Source organism: Lepisma saccharinum, chromosome 21 (genome assembly GCF_977018435.1).
Source record: "Lepisma saccharinum chromosome 21, izLepSacc3.1, whole genome shotgun sequence".
Classification (NCBI taxonomy): Eukaryota; Metazoa; Arthropoda; class Insecta; order Zygentoma; family Lepismatidae; genus Lepisma; species Lepisma saccharinum.
The window spans coordinates 39,787,626-39,809,605 of record NC_139249.1 but is presented as its reverse complement, the minus strand read 5'-3'; the positions used below and the strand labels follow the sequence as shown (position 1 = coordinate 39,809,605).

Below are 21,980 nucleotides of genomic sequence, written 5' to 3'. Positions count from 1 at the left end.
GTATACAAATGTTATTAAATTTGAAAATAGTCTTTCAGTTAGTGTAATGTGCCTGAAATTGAATGCCCTATTTTTAACCGTGAACGTGTTTTGTTTCTTCAATTGAAACTTTTAGTTTACAATTTAGTTCATCATACCAACCTGTGTCCTTCTCCCTTGTTTATTTATAGTTATAAATAAAATTTCATTGGAGCATGGAAAAACCTATCACTGTTCATTAGTCAATCATTGTTCTCTGTAGTTTTCAATGCAACATTCAGGCTCTCTGATCGTGCATCGTACGTTTCAGACCAGGTATCCACATAATTTAATATATTTATAAGTTGTTTTAAGCGAAATTCTCCATTTTTATTATTTCCATATATGATATCAATATCACATTGCAAACAGTTATTAATGGTTTCAATGTCATTTCCTGGGTAAAAAAATTTCGTATTACCTTATATTCGAACATGCAAACGCAAGTATCAAAGTATTGCTTTAGACAGCACTCATGATTTTGAAACGTGGAAAGGTAATCATTTTACGGGGAACGTGAAAGTTGGTGTGTGTTGACAGACTTTATCTATTGCCATATTAGCACTGACAACTAGGAAGCGTTCTCAATGATCACGTGGCTACATGCTTTTCGCTAATAAATAACTGCGTTTTTCAACACATACACAAATACATCGTCGCTTCGGAACATCAAATTTTCATCTTTGCTGCTTTCAGATTACCAACATACGAAGTGGCATGCAATTCAAAAGGTTTTGCAGAAACCTCAGTTTTATAAAAAAGATTGGATGAAATTAGACAAAAAAAAGAACTTCCCTTACGCTGGGCTCGAACTCGGGTTGCGCGCATGCTAGTCCGACACGATAACCAACACTCCAAACGAGACAACACGAAACTCTTTTGCAAGTAGTCGACTGAAACGCAAGTTAATTTTCAGATTGCTAATTCCCAAGGTATAACATGCCTAGGCAGATGTGTCTTGCATTTTCTGTACTTTTGTTATTTCAGTCGCTTTGGTCTCTCCTTAGGTTAATCACGGCAATAATAAGGAATATTTTTTTAGGCAAAGATGATAAACAGACACACGGGAATAATCACCCTCGCAAAAAAGCCAGAACTCGAGTCTGGAACCTTCGACGCGAGGTGTGTTTCTTGTTCTAACTATATCTGTATGTCTTCGTTAGATTCATGGTATTTCGTGAGTTGATATGAATAAAGTAAATATATAAGACAAGTGGGTGGAAGGGACTGGAGAATCGTAGCTACGGAACCATTGAGAAGATATCTATCGCCTAGATAGAGAATCTCTATATCCCCTTGTGATAGAGAACTTATTAGAAGAATGAAAATACAGATTAAACGAACAAATTTGATGTGTATCCTTTCGTCAAAATGCCTAAAAAACAATATTACATACTTCTTCACTAATAGAAAAGAATAAAAAAATTGTCCTTGGTGGGGATCGAACCTAGATCTCACAGGTGAAAGCTCTGTACGCTAACCAACACTCTATCAATAGAACCATGTTTTCATTTTTCCAGTCAGGCTGTTTCCTTCCTCAACACCTGAAGACGAAAATACATGTTAATTTCTCTCATAATTGTTTCATTGTCTATTAATAGAAACCACGTATGTCAAAAATAGACGCAATCTTTCTGTGAAAAATCCCATGTTTCGCACATCGTGCTTCTCCATTTATTGTTACTTGGACATTCACTAGGAAGTTAAAACTTAGCTTTGTGTGTTTGTTTTCACGTGCATGTGTGTGAGAAGAGTGGTGTGCACGTGTGTTCGATATTTTTCTGGGTATTATTTTCGTTCAAAGCATTAATATAATTGTAAAATATGGAATTTACTGTAATGCAAGGAGTGCAAATATAAACCCAGTCCGTCAGGTTCGTTCCCAAACAATATTAAATAATGGAACGTAACGTGGACCGAGTATTATTCCATGTCGAGAACACGAGACATTACGATCGACAATCTTCATCTCGTCTTTCTCTTTGGCATCACTACTCAATTTACAGAGATGTATACCCGTGACTGGTATACAAGCCGCTGAATTGCAATGCTGGTTGGGTTGTCTAGTTACAAGGCGCTTGGTGGTCAGACATGGATGGATTGCTTCAGTGCTTCTTCAATAAGGTCGTTACAACCCAGAAGTGTCCGTGACTGTACATTGTTCAGTGTCTCTGAAAAGTCTTAGGACAACGACATTTTAAACAAGGCAACCCAGTTTACACAAGGCGTTGGTGGGTTGCGTGTAGAGTTAGTTTCAATTTCAGGGTTGCCACATGCATAATAGATATTGATGAAATACGCGAAAGAAATAAAAACAAGTATTATTGTGTAAAAGTATAAAAATGTCACTATTATATCGCAAATGCCAAAGTTATTTCTGAAAGAAGAAAATAGTATTTCATCGCTGATGAGAGTCTACAGAAAGGAAAAGAGGTCAGAGGAAACGAAAGGGTACAAAGGAGAGGAGAAAGAGAAAGGAGAAGAGGACTAGTAGAGGAGGGAAGAAAAGAGAGGATAGACGAGGAGAGGAGAAAGTAAGAAGAAAGGAAACAGATTCGAGAAGAGATGAGGAAAATGGAACAAGGAAGAAAAAGAGAGGAGGAAACAAGATGAGAGGAGTGGAAGGGAGGAGAAGAGGAGTTTGGAGAGTAGGGGAGACGTGAAGTAGAATAAAAGAGAGAGAAAAATAAGAACGAAAAGAAGAGGAGAAGAGTGAAGTGGAGTCGGAAATATAAGACAGGAGAGGAGATAAGAGGAGTGGAGAAGAATTTTATGGAATCTAGATGCGAGAAAAGTAGGGAAGGCGATATAAGTTAAAAGCAGAGGAGATAGAGGGGAGAGAAGAAGGAGAAGGGAAGAACAGAAGGGACTGGAGACGAGAGGATAAGAGGTAGTTGAAGAAAATATCGTCTCGGCGTCAAGAATTGATGCATTTATCAAATTATCGACATGAAACATTCAATAACATTTTGAAATGTATTAGAGAATGTATTAGATCGGTGCGAAATGCCTTTTGGCTGAGTTCGGAGCAAGATAAAATCTTCCACGTGAAATCTTTGATTTTACCTTCGATTATATCACTAAGAACATGAATGTAATTGTAATATTTATAAGAATTATCCAATTTCTCTCCACTTCTAGGTTCGTTGAAATTGAGGTTTTGTAATTTAATGTTTCCCCTCCCCCATCAATAATTCCAAACTAAAGCATTCCGTTTCACACGGCGTGGACAATGAACACAATGGGATATGTCTAAAACTTACGAAAATTTTCTGCCACTAGTGGGGTTTGAACCTACGACCATCAGGTTGACAAACCTTAACGGTATCCACTACCCTACAAGCTTTCGCTCCTGACACCAGGTAGAAGGAGCTGACCGATGTGAAATGTAGATGCAACTCTCCTCCTAAATGTAATGTGCAAAGATTACGTGTTTCTAACAAAGGAAAGGAAGGTAATACGAATCGGCGAAAACATTTAATTGCACATCATGTAAACTTTTCTTTCGATATTTGCGAAGGTATCTTTGTATTGAACTCGAGCGGGAAAAGGGGTAAAATTAGTATGTCCTGAATTGCCACAAATATAAATAGTTATTTCATTAATATGTGTCAATGTCTTTGAAGCAGTACACAATTGTCGTTAGAGTATCATAAATCACGAACTTATAAATGAAAATATCCCTTTGAACGTGTGTCAATTCGGTATTTTTAATATATAAATTCTAGATGCAGAACAATGTAACCACCTTACTCTGCTATTACAAATAATGTCACCAAGCTCTTGATTAATGAAAGGAGAGAATACCTCGCAAGGAGGATCGAACCTGGAACCACTAGCAACCCAATCGGGAACTCTAACCACTACACCACGCTCTTTCGTTCCGTTGTAACAACAATTTTTAAGTATTCTGTCCCTCCAGTATTGTAACTGTCGTTGGGTATACATGTAGTTGAACAGTTACTTTAGCTTTGAATTGCTTTCTTGTAGTATAGCAGCCATCTTCGAGAAATAATTTTCGAAGTGATGAAGAAAAACGAGAATCTTGGTAGTTGTGAAAATGCGAGTTATTTCTTCTAACTTATTATTGTCATTGGACATTATTCTTCTTCTCCTATTAATTTCTGTCCTCTATTTTCTTCCCTCCTTTACTTTTCCTCTTCCCCTTTCTCTCTTCTCCTCTCTTTTGTCCCCTTCCGTTTCCTCTCTCCTCTTTTCTTTGTGTAGATTCATCAGCAAGTACTAGAAAATCGATTTTCTCTCTTTCAGAAAGTATTTCTCATTTGCAACAAATGTAATACTGATATTTTTTCTAGTTATATATAATAATTATAATACTTGGATTTATTTCTTTCGCGTATTTCATAAATATATATTGTGCATGTGGCAACCCTGAAATTGAGCCTAACTCTACACGCAACCCACCAACGCCTTGTGTAAATTGGGTTGCCTAGTTTAAAATGTCGTTGTACTAAGACTTTTGAGAGACACTGTACAAGAAAAGCAATCTTCACAAAGTGTTTGCAGTTCGCGAATTAAACTTTTTTCTTTTTTTGCATGATTCATGTGTAAACAGGAAATATATTTACAAGGAAATCTACTCTGTTTTGAGAGGAGATAAATTAACATCATAATGAAAAATAACTAGAAATACGAATGTGATACAAAGCTACGCAATTGATTACTCATTTCCTCGCAAAAAAATAATGTTTCCAAAGCTTCATTGGCTTTACTGAAATTTCATGTTTTCACGCAGTGGCGGCGATTAGGGGGGGGCGAGGGGGACGTTTGCCCCCACTTTTGAAACGAAACTATCTTGCCCCCCCCCCCTTCGTTGGGCAACTTGCCTCCGTAATTTCGGAACCCAATCGCCGCCACTAATTCCACGTATTTGTTAGTGATTTTTTTTACAACATATTTAGTTTTGTGCAAACAAAATACCAAAAGTAAATTATATTTACACACATAGTGCCAAAACGGTAGGGGGATAGAAACATTCCTGGTAGTTGCTCAGGAAAAATTGGCTTCTATGGGGGTATCCCTGATTCCCCTTCCCCCTTACCTCGCAAACTTGGTAGTGTAGAGTCAGATTATTTTCATAACAACTCCAGCTGACCGCGCGAGTCCAGTTAGTGAGCCTACCAACAGTCCAGAGCGCGAGCAACAGGGATAGCGATAGGTGCTGGGTAGAGATGACGCCAGCGGCTCGTTGGCTGCTCCGGGACTTATGACTCGCTCCAAAGGTGCCAATGCAAAACAGCCAGAGATGTTACGAAAGTAATCTCACTCTAACACCCTTCCCAACTTCATTTTTGTTAGCAATTTGTAACTTTATCTTGTCATGGATCACTACCATGGATGGAATTAAAGTAATCTGCACTTCATTTGCCCTCTCATTCTTGTATGAAGAACACAATGCTTGTCTTACCTCGTCGTGTTGCTTTGTGCGTCATCGCGTCGTGTCGGATCCGGTGTGCGGCTGACCTAAGTTGTAATGTATGCCGAAGAAAGGATCCTGATTCAAATCCTTGAAAGGTATGACAACTTATTTTGTCGCTCACCCATCCTTTACAGCGGTGCAAATTTCAAAAACTGATATAACATAACGAAATTCTGCGTCTCGTACAAGGCAATAGGATATGTTGATGTGTAGACGCACCTTTAGAGCGGCCCATTGTAAATGAGTATAATACCACACATTGGTACTGGAATGCGGGAAGTGATCTAGTTTTTGCGAGTTTTCCATGCGTGAAAAGCGTCAGTGCACAAGTAGGTTAGGCCGTCTCGGGGCTTCAGATCTCCCGTAGAAAGGAAAACCCGGATGACAGTGTTTTTGTGGAGGAGAAGCAAAAACGAGTTCAAGGTAACTGAAGATCCGATCCTCTATTCGCTGTGAAATAACTGCGCCTCCTGCTTCTTGCACATTGGTTGCATCTCTTGCACTTGTTCACATTAAGCCACCAACAAGAAAATGAGCCATTTTTTCCATTCCAGTGCATTAGACAAAAATCTTGTAAACAAATAGGTCAACAGGTGGCGGTAGTGATCCTTAATTCTTTATATGTTTCATGATCAAAAATAGCACATATCAAGGCATAAAAGCACAGATTTAAAACTTGGAGATATTTTAAGAGATCATCTGCAAACATGAAAGAAGGATGATTTTCTTAGTGAATGTTCATATCGTTCCGTCATTCAAACATATCGAATTATTTCTTGGAAAATAAATATATAGTTACTGAAGTGCGTTTTCTTGGTAATTTCTCTTAAATTTGTACAGGTTACAGGTCTTGGTCAAAAATATTGTCTCTCTGCTTTACATGTTTATAAAATTGTACTCCGTGGGAGCAAGAAAGTCCAATATACCTCACTGGAAAGCTTAAAGCATCTATTTTGTAATAAGAGATATCAGAAAATTTTCTGACTGCTTTCCCGATTGTACCAGCAGAGGCGCAACCACGAATATTTGTATGGGGCGGGGCAAGTACCAGGATAAACGAATAATACATTTTTATTATTAGTAGTAGTAGTATCAAGGACGTTTTTATCCTTGTAATTTAGGCAAAAAAGGGGTAAGTCCCTGCTAAAGCATTTGTGTTGGAACAAACAATTGGAAATATTTTTTTCAAAACGTTCAATTTCATATGAGTAATGGAAAACAAGCACACACACAGTATTTCTGAAAGACAGAAAATGCTTGATAAGTCCATCCCGAATGTAATTTCTTTTTACATATTATAGCATGTATAACTTTCATGTATACAACAAGTGTTTTGCACATGTTCAACATGGAGAGACATAAAATATGAAAATACATATACAGCATGCCAACACTAAATTATGTACATATTCAAATTTTCTTTAATACATATTTATACACAGCATATATTATTAAAATACATTACATAATGAATTCATTCACCTCATAATAAACTAAAAGCAAAAATTATATAAATTGTGTCTCAGGCTCCGTTTCCTCTAAACAAATGTTCATGCATTTAAGACAAAATCAATTAAGAGAAGTCTTACTTCTATCTCTGGTAATTTACAATACATTACTGAAAAGATCATAGATTGCGAGCAAGAAAATTTTTAGAGCCAATTTTTTACATTCTCGCTTTTACAACTTTTTTCATCAGATCATTCGGCGCCCAGGGCTGCCTCCCGCAGACCCCTTCCAACGGCTCTGAACTTGATAAGACTAAAAACCAGGCGATGGGAGGGAACCGATCAAGAACATTTTACGAAATGTATTTTTATTTGCATAAAATTTGAAATCGAGGGGGCCAATTGCTCCTCTGTGCACCCTGCAGGTGCCCTTGGACGTCAAATATATAGAATCGATTTCCGTCCAAAGTGTTCGGGGGGAACAATGTCCCCCCTGTGTTTGCGCCATTGTGTGGCAGTAACTTCTTATCTGTTACTCTTACAGAGCAGTGTTGTTAAAGATCCAGAAACCCATAAATTCTATTGGGTTCCGGTACAGGACCGGAACCTTTCTTCTCGCACAATTTAAATTCGGTCCAAGTTGCGTATTGTTTCATTTCAATAAGGAACTTGGACCGTATTTAAATTGAACCGGAAAAATGTTATTGGACCGAATTGATATACCTTACATATAAAAAGGTTCCTTACGTTCCACGACCCACTTACGCTTGCTGATTTTCTCTCCTGGACCGGAATTGAATTTATATAAAATGCTGGACCTTTAACAACGCTTATACAAAGTGATACCTCTTTGGAAAAATAAAAAAACTTTGATAAAGTTCTACTTTTAAAGCTTTCGTTCTTCCTATCTGGAGACTGGAACCTTATTTGAACGTGCTTGCATTGTAATGAAGGGTAAATATTTACATCAGTGGTAAGATGCATGTCGGCAGAGACCGAGAGCAACTGACATACATGTCTCGTATGGCCTTCGACGCTGGCTTCATTCTCAAAGATTGCTTTTACCATTCTGGTAGTAGAGGTTTTCACTTGCACGAATAAGGCCTTGTGCATTTACATTTCCAAGAGACCTTCCTCCCCATTGTGTTCGTACCTGTTGTCTGGGTTCTGATACTTACGTGTGAAGAGAATGTGAAGAAGTGTTCAATTAACGCTTTTTTCACTGTGGTTTCTATTTCTTAAAGTGGCTCCACAGGATGGCCTTTGATTCCAGAAGGATATGGAGGTCGTTGCAACATATGATTTTTTGTTCTTTTAATATTTATTTTGGAACTACAGTAAAACCTCGCTAATCCGGACTAATGGGAGGATAAGTTTACTGGTTTAACTAAAGTCCGGATTAACTGAAATAACCTAAAAGAACAGTAGAAAGTGCATTAAAACTCTGTTTATAGCAACGAAACACGTTTATTATGGTGTATTTATAGGGCATGGCCCAGAAACACTATACAGTACAGTACAGTAAAGCAATACGACAATGCAGTGCTTCTAGCCACATTTAAAACCTTGCATTCTGCTTTTTTTCCCATTTGCCTGTCCGGATTAAGCGAATTCCGGCTTCTCGGGGCGCGGATTAACGAGGTTTTACTGTAATGGTTACTTTTAGGATGACGTGGCATCAAATCAGTTACACTCTTGGATGTAACTTTTGAAATAAGCAGGTAAGCCTCTCCGATGGAGCAGTGGAAACGTTGCCGCCTTCTAATCAAGGAGTCCCGGGTTCGATGCTCCGTGAAGGCACAATCGGATCCCACTGTAAACTGTAGGCCCAGTCTCGATTAGCCTTCCTGTGCATAAAGTTTACTTCAAACCAAAACCCATGAACTTCACTCACCTAAGGAGATAATCTTCCTTCAGTTGATTCGAATATCAAAACAAATCTTCGAACATAAAGATAAGTTTGACCTGCTCGAAATTGTTCCAGTTGTCAATGTCAATGGTAGACTCAATGAGGATAGATGAGATCTATAATCTTTCTTTAAGGAAAAGTTAGATACTTGATAGACGCTAAAATATTACTAAAATATGACTGACTACTACACAAAGAATTCCTCTACGAATATAACTTTTTGCCAGAAAAGCCCATCTTGTGTTGATCCCTTCAATTATATGCAGCTTAGTCAGAATAAGATCTACCATGTATCGTTGTTGCGTTTCTATCAGGGTGCGAAATTCTGGAGGAGGGAACAGGGTGATTTTCCCCCATCAACAATATTGTCCTTACAAAAATTCGCCTCACCAAAAATTTCCGGGGGGAGAGTTTTCTGTAATATCATCTAAGATAAGGAATTAGTTTCGACTTCAAATATATTTTACTAACCCTAAAGCTAATGTATCGTAAAACCTACGATCCAAGATGACCATATTTCACCGTACACCCCTTAGCCGGTGGGCAATGGACTCGTCGGCTCAGTTCCGCTCACCACGTTGACTTTTGTGTCGGTTTATGGCAGACTCAGTTGGAGTTTTGCTGGAAACCTTTTTTTGCGAACTTTTAGTTTTTTTCAATATTGCGGTCATACAATATTGTATTTTAAATATTTTCGAGAAGAAGTAAAAGAATAAGTCAGAATACTTGCATATTTGTGCGAAATAAGCTAAGCAACAGCATGAAACAGCTCGAAATACGCAAGAGATTCGCTAATCATAGCGCATTGAAATAACGCCCCAGTACTACCCGTCGCGCAAAACCCTCCCGCCAAGTTTCCTATTGAAGGCAATGGTTTTAGAAGGTCCAGCTCATCGCAGAATGGTGCGAATTCCTCTGGTCTCTGCCCGTGCCGAGAACAGCTGAACCGAACAGGCAGACACCCTACAGGGTTCAACGACCTCTACTTTCCCCCACTCTTGAAGGTCTGGATCATAACAGGCCCCATTTTCAGCAACCATCCCCGTGTTTACAGCCATGGCAAGATTTTTCTGGAGTCATCAAGATTCTTCAGTGTCCAGTGGCGTGCTTAAGGAGGGGTTGGTGAGGTCATAATCCCTGCTTAGGCTCAATAATAATAATAATAATAATAAAGGTCGAAGGTAGGGAAAGATGGCAACATGAGGAATTGAGGAATGACTACTAAAATGTACACCCCCCCCCCCTTTCGAAAATCCTGGGCTCACTACTGCGAATGTCTGCTATTTTCACTTGTTAAGAGGAAAAACACATTGAACGATACGAAATCTGCTTTTCATTATCAATGCAATTGACGGCGGACCGTGAAAGTTCTTACCTTTAAACGCGACAATTGAGGTGTTTGCATTTCAGTTTTGATCATATTTAATAATTCTAATCGCATGAGATAGAATTATGTGTCTTTTGTAATCGTAAGGCCTGTGGTATGAGCTTTTCCATTGAATTGGCAATGAGCTTGGCGTATATCGCAGATAAATACTGTGCCTCCGTTGAAAGACCCTGACGTTTGGCAAATCTTACGATGACTACGTAAAAATCTCACAGTTCGCCACTGATTATTGTGTATAGTTTGTGAAGTTTTAGTGAGGGTTATGTTTTCGTTGAATTAAAGTTCAAATTATTTATAAGCACCAAAAATGAATCCACAAAACCAGCCACGCACAATCTGCGGAATTTGCCCATCGGCAAAGAGGAGGATGACGTCATTGTACTGCTGCCGATGCAACAAGCCGATGTGTGGGGAGCATCGGGGAAAATGCTGTGTGCACTGCACTGCTGAACTTTAAAACAGTTTTTTTGTAACCAAAATGTTTGTCAAGGTGTATTCTAACAAGTCATGTTCATTAAAATTCAATTTTTTAAAAAAACCTATTGGTTGTCATAGTTTTCTTAACCGCCTCGTAAATTTTACGATGTGTTAGCTTTAAAGAAACTTTTCATACACGTTAGCTTTCTAGGGCTAAGGAAAATATCGAAAACATACACAAATAACGAAGGATAATGTTTGTGCGAACAGGGTAAGGTGGGGTAAGTTGTCTCCCCAAATACTCTCACTTACAGATTCAGTGGAGATGGAATTTATGGCTTTTAATGAGCAGTATGAAACTCTTAAAAACAGATGAAGAATTTTCAAGGTGATGAAAGTTCCAAGCAACGACGGGCAACATTGCTTCCTACGTAATTGAATTCTTCAGTGACAAAGTGGAGGACAGGATATTTTTCTTAAGACTTCAGAAGTTTATTCTAATGATGCACCAAAAGTGTTTCATATGTTGTTCAATATATGTAAATATGTGTGCATTCAATTAGCGACCGTTTATATAGTGAAACTGTTAGTTTAAATAGTGCAATGGATTGTTTAGATTCGGTTTTCATTTCCATGGAGTAAAGATGAGTGCCATTTCGCATCAAAGGTGTGACACGTATATAATAACACTTAAAATAACACTCGGTGGGGATTTTCAGGGGTTCCAGGTATTATTGCTTTTTATTCTAATGAAGTAAATTGAAATACTCAATACTTTTTGAATGCAACAAATTCTAGATATGTTTTTACACATTAATACAGAGTTTGTGAAACAGTGATATTTCGATTAATTTACTTGATTTTACTTCGCTTTTTGTGTCACTTTGACTAATCTGCGAAGATGGGGATGAGTGATGATATGATGAAATTGATGAATGGACACTGAGAAACATCCATGTCCAGGCCGGGATTCGAACCAGGGACCCCTGGCGCCGTAGGGCGATGTGCTAACCACTCCGCCACGGGACAGTGATATGGAATGTGGTTTTTATTTTCCTGACTGAAATTTCATTCCGATCAGAGGGTGTGCGCACTCCCATGGTTTGTGATGGAGTATTTCAATCGTTGGATTTCCCACTAGCTCAGTTCTGCGTTCAGATATTAATCTGCACATATCAACACTTCCACCCCACGAATTAAAAAAATATAAAATTATAAGCACAAAGGCGAAAATTATAATCAATGTGGAACTCAACCTAACTTGACATTTTTAGATAGACTACACGTTCTTACTCATAATATTCACAAAACGCAAGTTCTTGCTTAATTTTTCTGTGATGTTGAGTTGAAGTTGGGGATTCGTGAGGCAACACTGGCTTATTTATAAAGCTGTCATTTTGTAACCAAAGGGTTACGTGATCTCTGATGGCAGGACGTTGCACAGTAGCAGGAGACCACTTTAAAGTGTAATTCCATACCAGGTTAACCCTTCTGTGCCTAAATTGGACTTGCAACAAAGTTTGAACCTCTCTCGATTGACAATCCTTGTTAAATACGTCACTTGGCTCACCTTGTCCAGATCTAGACTACTCAATATTTCAGCGATGTTATAATTGATTATGTCGTTTTAAGTCCGGGCTCTCATATTTGTTTACTTTCAATCAGGATTCTTAAAGGTCCAGTAATGTTGAATAATTTCAATTCCGGTCCCGGAGAGAAAATCAGCAACGAATTGTGTTCTGGACCGTAAAGAACCTTTTTATCTGTAAAGTATTTCGATTCGGTCCAGGAACCTTTTTTCCGGATCGATTTAAATACGATCCAGGAAACGTTTTTCAATAGTACAATACACTTCTTGGGCCGAATTGAAATTGTGCGAGAAAAAATGTTGCAGTCCTGTTACGGAGCCCAATAAACCCCATTAGAATATATGGGTTGCTGAACCTTTAACAACACTGCTGTCAATTGCTAAACCACGGCCCCAGTGGCGGAGTGGTTAGCACATCGCGCTACGACGCCAGGGGTCCCGGATTCGAATCCTGCCCTGGGCATGGGTCTTTGTGAGTGTCCCTTCATCAATTTCATCATAGCATCAGTCATCACTCATCCCCATCTTCGCAAAATTAGCCAAAAGTGACACAAAAACCTAAGTAAAATAAGGCAAATCAAATCAAATCAATTGCTAAACATTGCCGCCACACCATTCACTGTTGTCAATTCAGCTCAGTAGAAAAAGGAACCTGATATTTGGGACACGTCGCAGCAATATTTGTGTTGCTGGGTTGAAGAAAGCTGTTATGAAAGTGGTCGGTTGGGTGCAAGGATGTAATCGCGAATCGACTGAGATAGAAAGTTCAAAAGACGATTGTAATAACTTACTCCGCTTCACCGTCCAGGGATCGCCACAAAATTTTCCACTATCAGGAAAAACGAGGCTGGTTGCTGGGTCAGAAATGGAAGGAATGCTAATTTCTTCTTTAGAAGTTGAGTTGAAGCAACGAATGTAAAGAATTTAAAGGTTAACACAAGAAAGGCATCCTACATTTCTTTAAAACAGAAAACAATAATGGATTTCCCGATTACGTAGTGGTAATGCCGTCGCCTTGTAAGCAAGGGGTCCCGGATGCGATACCCGGTGGAGGATCATAGTTGTTCGGATCCCCCTTTAAACTTTAAGTCCAGTCCCGATTAGCTTATATGTGCATAAAGTGGACTTAAAACTTCAAGACAATAAAATACCTTTCTTGTGCAGTCATGGGCACTTGTGGGTTGTTAGCACTGTATTGAAAGGCAATGAGGAATTTGTATACATTCCCACAACCTTGTAATTTACACATGAAATACTAGAGTTCCTCCGAGCCAGGAACCGGCACGGAGGCCGCCTTTATGGCAGTGACCCCTGTTGCCGCGTTTACCTGCGAAGGAGCTCGCTGTTAAACAGCCAATTAGGCTCACCGCTTTTGCAGAGCCGACAGCGTTAAAATTGACCCTCCACAAAGCAGCCAGTTGAGAAATAGTATTTTGTCAAAAATAACAGTTCTGTGCTGTGATTGCACACCGGTTAGTACCGCGGCCCGACTGTACATTGTATCCGCTTCCAACTTCAGTAATTTCAGCCGGATTGCGTTAATCCCTTCAGTTATGTGAAGTTTAGTAACAATATGGTCTATCATGTATCGTTGTCGCGTTCCTACCCCGGTGCGAAATACTGGAGGGGGGACAGGAGGATTTCCCCACCAACAATCTTGATATAAAAAAATTGCCCAAAAAAAAAATTCTGGTGGAGGGTTTTATGTTATAACAACTAAAATAAAGAAGTAGTTTCTCTATTATACTTTAGTAAGGATAATATTGAAAACATACACAAAGAGCGAAGTATAATGGGTGTGTCTGTGTGCGTTTGTGAACGTTGAATGCTTCTTCCCTCTCTATCTCTCCCTCTCTCTCTCTCTCTCTCTCTCTCTTCTCTCTTTCTTTCAAGAGACCATTAACAGTATGCACAACAACAGTAATACAAATTGCAAGACAATGTAATAAAACCATTCCAACAATTTTGTAACTTATTGACATTTTTTAACAGTGAATAAATGAATTAGTTTGTTACTTTAAGAATATCCAATATACCCAGGTATACAAAAGTAAAAAAAAGTAATTATTTTATATATATATATATATATATATATATATATATGTGTGTGTGTGTGCATCTATGTATGTATGTATATATGTCAAAAACTTATTTTAAATATTTAGTAATATACTTTTGCATGTGATAACATGATAAATATATATAATATCATAATTAATCCATTTTCATATATTTGTGTATGTTCGTGTAAATTAAGACTCCCCCCATCAGACATTAATGATTTTGCACTCTGGTTCCTACGTTATTTAACGTCCCATTTCTTTCTTATATGTTAATCGTAACGATGAAGATGAAGGAGATGAAAGAGGACATCTACGTATGTCGCAACGGCGACTCGAATTAATGCATCATTCGAGATCAAGTGCGATCATTCCGAAGAAACCAAAATTACATGTGTAACAGTGTCCAATAACAACTATAAGGATGAGTGGTGATTGGATTAAATTGGCGAAGTCACGCCCACAGAGAACGCCAGGAATCGAACTCGCGAATGGCGACTAGTAAGATGGCAGACGAAATGAAAGAACAAGCACGATGACTTGCTTAATTTCGCACTCATGACCTAGTTTTATTCTGCACGTTATAAGATTAGCTATCGCTTGTACTACGCACTGATTAGTACATAATCTACATCTAATGAACAGAATATGTTAATTTCGGCTCAATTTCGCGTTGCCGTGACCTTAAATGAAAAAATTAGGAAACTACTGGGGTAGCTTTGATAACAATTTTACACATTCGCACACAGTTAACTAAGGTGTAATTAACCATTAACAACATAGTTGCTCATAGCCGTGAAATCTCTAGTTTTGTGCATCGTCTGGTTTCATTACCACATTTATGAGGTCTAACAAGATCTTACATGTAAAAATTAAAAAAAAAATCAGTAAATCACATACTTTTTTCTCTTGAAGCTATGGTGTAAAACGCCACGTTCGATGCAATATTACTATCGCTTAGTTTGCAGTGACTGGGTGTTTTTTTTATTTCTTGCAGGTTACTCAAATAACTAACATAGGGTGTATCATAAGTAATAGCTGACACAGTTGAAAGTATACGACAATAGAAGCAAAAAATTCTCAGTAAACATAGGTCTGCAAACGAGCCGTTTTCGAGATAATTGCGAATATGTGGTTACAAGCAGCCACTGACTTCATTGTTTGTAAACGTCGTCCTAGTTGGTAAAACGCTACATAATACAGTAAGAAAAGTCATTGGAGATCTCATTGCTTATACTGAACATTCTACTTACTTTAACAAGTCTTAGTATGTTACATGTTACAATTACTGTACACTCGTACCTTTTAAAGGAGGTTCAAAGTGTCGTCCTTGCATCTGGATGCAATACTGTACGCGATTCCGCATTGAGTTTCGAATTCTTTCTAACACCCCCGGCTCGATTCGGAATTGGTCACAAAGATGTACAATTCTCTGTACTGATTGTATCCATCTTGCTTGATTACAACGCCACCTATCGGAAAAGTTCTGTTTTGTAAACAAAGAGCAAACCTCGGAACGCGCGAGGAGTAAAGCACTCGGTGTTTACAAAATGCAATCAGCGACGGCTTCTAACCACACATTTGCAAACATTATAAGCATTTTACCAACTAGAATGGCGTTTACAAACAATGAAGTCAGTGGTGGCTTGTAACCACACATTCGCAATTATCTCGAAAACGGCTCGTTTGCAGACCCATGTTTACTGAGACTTTTTTGCTTCTATAATCGTGTACTTTCAACTGTGTCAGTTTGCGCTATTACTTATGATATACCCTGTAGATTGTCAGTTCACAGAGATAGCTCATGCTTTGCGCGCACACACACACACACCCACGGCGAGAAAGAGAGAGAGAGATAGGTCAATGACATTAGTACGTAAATGTAATTCAACTGGTCGACATAGCTTCAGTTGCCTCAAAGACGACTGTTGTCTGTGAATAATTTCGGCAAGGTGGTTCCAACAACGAAATCCATTTCTTCCCATCACCTCTCGCTCTTTTCCCCAATAGGACCATTCCACGAAAAGTGTTTTTAATTGCATTAAGGTTTCGATGTTTGTGACAATAAAATGTACTAGCATCTGTAGCTTATGTGCTTCACAGACAAATGAAATCAAAATTTTCTACATTTTTAAAGTGTCACACACGTAACGCACCTTTGTTAATCCTATGCTATGATACTCAATTTTTTTAATCTTTTGGAAGACACCATAAAGTATTTCATAATTCTATGAAGTCAGTTCATTATAAATATTTTAATCTCTTGTCTAGAACCTTAAATTTTGTGTGTAGAATGTCTCACACGTAACGCTAGAATAACCAATAGATGGCTCTGTTTATAAGGTGGTAAAATATTGATTTACTTCATTACGAATCCTCCAATTTTGAACTATAAATGACAATGTTGTGAACATTTAATGCTTCTTCTACCTTCCATCTCACATATTGGCAGAAGATTTTCTTAACTTTGATTATGTAAGTTTTATTTACGAAATCTCCCAACAAAATATCTGAAAGTTAATGTTATATATAGTATAGTGGGCTGATTTTAAAGAGCCAAAGTGGAAAATACTTGCGCATAAATTGTGTATATTCAAACATTTCACATAACATAAGGGTGGTTGTGTTTGAACGAGCGTGATAAATATTTCTTTTTAATGTGTACTGGAGATACACTGTTCACAAACAGATATTTCCTATCACAAGTTTCATGAAGTTTGTGTATTTCAGCATGAAATTAGGTGACCATTTAAGTCGTGGGCGCCCCACAGGCCTTTGACAACCGGTAAGAAGAAAGGTACGCATTTAGGGAAAGCTATGATATGGAGGATAGCAGTGACGTGGGGAAAAATCCTGAGTTGATGGGAAAAAATGAATTTTATTTTCATGATCAGCATTCAAAATACTTCGAGAATCATCAACTTGTTTGAAAACAACCGAAATTTCCCTTGCATACATTATTTGTTTGCCTTCTGTAATACATGTAATGTAATGGCGAATACGAGACTTTGATTGTGAAATTGATTAAAAATCCTGACGTCATGGGGGAAAATGGATGCCATTTATGTGATCAGAATTCAAAATACTTCCATAATCACCTATTGGTTTGGAAACAACGGATATTTCTTAATGTCTCCCAGTGTTATTGATGCAGAAAATTCATTCATTTACTATTTTACTAATCAACATATTCAGTTCAAGCATTGGAACTTTCTTTTAGATATTTCTACACAAAATTTCACTTTAAATTAGTTCATTTTCTAAATTCTTAGAGTAGCAGTGAATTTCTATGAATCTTCGGTGTTATTTTACCGGCAAAGTTATCAACTCACAATTGCAATAAACATAGTTATCGTGCATACCAATAGCTTACAACACACGAAAACTCGTTTAAAAAGAGTTCGAGGAAATACATTACAATTCTCAATTCAATTGTCCATGTTCAAGAAAGTCACGATTTCCAACTTTCACTTAATATAAAATGCAAGTAAATTGTCATACTCGTGGAACACTGAACTTGAAATTTGTGCCTCAAGTTTTATTGCCAAGTTCATTTTGAAAGTCCCTATAAAGAAATGGATGTATATGTAAGAGGAATTAATTAATTAATTAATGTAGCCTACATGAAAATCTAATAAAGAAGCAAGGACGAAATACGTTTAGAAACAAGTCAAGCTATTAAACTGGAAAGTATTACATTAATTTCGTGTGTCGTATTAACACGCGTTATAAAGGATGAGTGGGCGTTTGATAAAATTGAAATGTCAAGTTGCTTTCTTCATTAGCATTAGCATAAAGAACTACTTTACTTGTGAAAATTTGTGAAAGTATTGAAAACGGATAATTGTTTCAAAAAGTATTGCTTCTCTTTTGCCATATTGTTGTTGAACATGCACGGAACTTGACCTATAGTTTAAAGTGGGATCCGAACCATTATGTGCCTACACCGGGTATCGAACGTGGGACCCCTTGATTACAAGGCGACGACGATACCACATTTATTTTTATTAAAGGAATAACCCTACGCGGTGGTATTTCCCGTCATTCACACTTTTCAACTTTACCTTACCCGGGACTCCAACCCGGAACCCCTGGCGTTGCAGCGCGCTGTGCTAACCACTTCCGCCACGGAGGAGGAGGCCCTTAAGTGCAGAGAGATCTTATCGCCTTAAACAACAATATTATTATCTTAAAAAAAGATGTAGCATTTTTCATGCCGATAAATGTTAATTTGGGGAATATGTCTTCTTTTCTTAGCAACAAGTCGTATATTTTGCTATATTTCCGTGCATTCATCGATATTTTTTTAATATTAAATAGTACCAGAGCCGAAGGGTGTTGTTACGACCCTCTACCCTGCTGGGTACGCCGCTGGTCAGTTTCTCATCAGAGCTAGAGCTATCGTTGAGACGAGAATCGATAGTTCTTTCCGATACCAGTGTTAACGCTATTGTTTTCAAATCAGAAGTAGTATTCGACTCAAAGTGGGTGAAAAACTCGCTAGTTTGTCTCATTGTTCTTAAGTCCACTTTATACTCACATAGGCGATCGGGACTGGACCTATATTCTAAAGTGAGATCCGAACCACAGTAACTTCACCAGCGATCGAGCCGGGAACCCTCGATTACAAAGCGACAGCATTACCACAGCACAGACCCTCGGTGGTTCGGAACGGAACCTACAGTAGGTTCCATCCCGATTAACTCCCAGATGGCGCAGTGGTAGCGTCGTCGCCTTGTAATCAAGGGGTCCCGCGTTCGATACCTGGTGTAGGCACATACAGGTAAGGATCCCACTTTAAACTGTAGGTCAAGTCCCGATTAGCCTTACTGTGCATAAAGAGGGCTTAAAACAGCAACTCAACGATCAAGTTAAGTTATAGATGCAGACGGTTGTGTCTGGTTGTTTTTTCTCAGGTGTACCCAAAAATTTTGGTCGCAATTTACCAATGGAGAACACGTTAAATTTGGTTATTAGAAGTGAACCGGGAAGTAAAGAAGAAGAGGGAGGTTAAACCCGGAGCATTACAATTCAAAGAAACGCTACGGGAAAGATTGGAAGGAGATATATCAAGTTTCACTCAGAACTCAACTACTGACTATTCACGATGCATAAGGAACATGCGATAGAGTCAGATCTTGATGTGAAGAAGATCCAGAGAGAACCGTAGCTACAGGGGGAGCGTGGGGGGGGGGGTGCAAAAGGACAGTCGCCCTGTGAAAGTGTTGGCGCCCTATTAAATTAATATCATTGTCAGTTTGCAAAGAAGGTGATGAAAATGAAACGGTCAGTAAATATAATTAGTGTGGCGTTTTGATGGAGTGAGCCGGAAGGTATATACTGCATTAAAAATCATAAAAGTATGCTCACACATGCTCTTATAGTATATTTAAAGTAGATGTGCTTTATTTTTATACTGTTGTTCTATCACAAATAGTATTCAATTTATAATTATCTGTATGCTGTAATGATTGCACTCAACATTACATACATTGTGAATTAGCCTAGTGAACAAAAAAATGAATAATAACAAATGTACTTTTTAGTCCATTTGTCTTAGTGAGACAGTTAAGAACAAAATGTTATTGTTGTAGGACAGGGCGTGCATTTGAGGAAAGTTAATATCATTGACATCCCTTGCAAAGCAGAGGAGCTTTATGAATGTTAAATATTTAATATTATTTAAAATAAAAACTAGTGAAAGTTATGATATAACGGGCGCAGAAATTTGTAGCTACGGTTCTGGATCCAGATTACAGAATAGATATTTTTCTAGTTTTCACACCTAGCTACTACCTGTTAAATACTATGCAAGAAACAAGAACTGCTAAAGAATGAAAGTTACAATAAACACGAAATATCAACAACACAACAAATATGAAGCACAGTACTTATTCTAATAGGAAATTAAAAACTTATCTCTATAAAACTAATTCTTTGGTGCTCAAGTGCTGAGAGTAGAAGTAACTCAGTGTATAATTGTGACGTGCTGTGTGCATATACACTGCTTATACGATGGAATTTTGAGTTGGGAATAAATATGCAGCAGTACTAATGTAGTAGGTACAACTAAACTTTATTGTATGTTTAGCATTAGGTTGTTTGAGGTGCCATCTATAGGGAAAAGTATTAATAAAATGATTGCAATCTATGCTTCCTAAATATTATATGAGTAGTTGTAGGAGAACTCAGATAGTTGATCATCAACAGGAATAAAGCAGAGTTAAATTTCATGCTTTACGAATCAGCAGAGTCAAGCAAAGTCAGTTTGTAGATGTTAGCAATCAGCAACATTCTACGTGTACTGTCGTACCAAGAAGAGAAAGACTGCGGCCAAATAGCGAACTAAAGTAGACAGTCACTTTTTTTTACTTCTCTCGCAGTCATAACTTTCCACCCTTGCTTTGTTCTCAAAATATAACGTCTGCATTCGCTTTATGCGGTTTTCTCCTTGAAGATGGCACAAAAACCTGGCACCACATGAAGGTGACGAAGATTTGTTGAAGAAAGTCGCTCGTTTTGGCAACGCACGGCAGGATTACATGGCAAGCAGCTGATTGCATTCGACGAGGGTTTTTCTCTTCTTGGTAGAGCAAAAGTTGGAATTGTTAATCTTAATTCGCGGCGGTTAGCAATAGTACAGAATCATTCTCGAGAGAGTAGGAACCAGAGAAATTAATGTGAGGCCAACGGAACGACTGTTGAACCAACCACAACAACAGGGAGTTTTGCGGGTTAATGCAAGAGCAGGATGCACAAGTAGAGTTAATGAATTGATGATGATGATGATGAATCATAACGAAATAGCTAGTCACCGTTGCTATTCTCATTCTCATGTTTCTGAATCTTCATGCAGCCTCCAGACGTATTGTTAACGTCGTTGCCTTGTAATGAAGGGGTCCGAAGTGCAATGCCCGGTGGAGGTACATAGTGGTTCAGATCTCATTTAGATCTGTAGGTCCAGTCCAGATTAGCCTATCTGTGCATGAAGTGGACATAAAACAACAATTCAATTCAGTGTTCATGCTTATATTTAGATTTAGGTGATGTTATTCGTGCATCATAAAAGTCAGGATCTTCATAACTTCTGGAGTAAATTGAGTTCATTTTTTTCATAATTAAAATTTTACCTGTAACCCAATTTGTGAAAAATACTAATGAATAGTGCACAAAACTTACTCAGTGTAGAGTGCAGTAAACGAGTGACCAGAAGATACTGAATTGGTGCTAGGTGAAAACAAAGCCCGCTGTCTAGTTTCTAGGATGCCACGTGCTTACGTCTAGTATTTACCTGGTTGTGTTGGGGAGTAATAGATGGAAGACAGATCATTTGGGTCCCAGCCGAAAGTCACCCCACTGTCTGCGGTCGGAGGTACCCACTCATCTGATGCAAGGTTTTAAGAGAGTAGTAAGTATAGCATAGAATTAAGTAGCAGAACAGTAAAAAGATATATAAATGTGCAGTAAAAACAGAATAGTGTGAACAAAAGAACGTAAATAAAGATATTGTATACTAATATTTGTTGCCTTGAACTGAAGAGTCGGGGCAGAATAGTCTTCCAATATTAAAATTATTTTTCCTTTAACAAGAGGGGTGGGGTTTAATATCGCTGATATCCGTTATCCAAAAGAATGTTGGTGAATTTATTAATAAATAACGAAAGAAATCTAATAATTTATTAGGCTATGTGGATATATACCAAGACAATTTGA

General features: G+C 38.1%; 1 protein-coding gene across 2 annotated transcripts in view; it reads right to left on the bottom strand.

Annotated features, from left to right (window-relative positions):
• LOC146004043 (uncharacterized) overlaps positions 1–21,980 on the bottom strand; it is a 54,266-nt gene that overhangs the window by 30,009 nt on the left and 2,277 nt on the right. The window contains exon 2 of one of the 2 annotated variants that reach the window (XM_083142644.1): positions 21,559–21,651. The exons of the other annotated variant lie outside the window; for it this stretch is intronic. Within the exon in view, the coding sequence (XP_082998770.1) occupies positions 21,559–21,651 (93 nt within the window). The remainder of the gene's footprint in view (positions 1–21,558; positions 21,652–21,980) is intronic. 2 annotated transcript variants of the gene reach the window in all.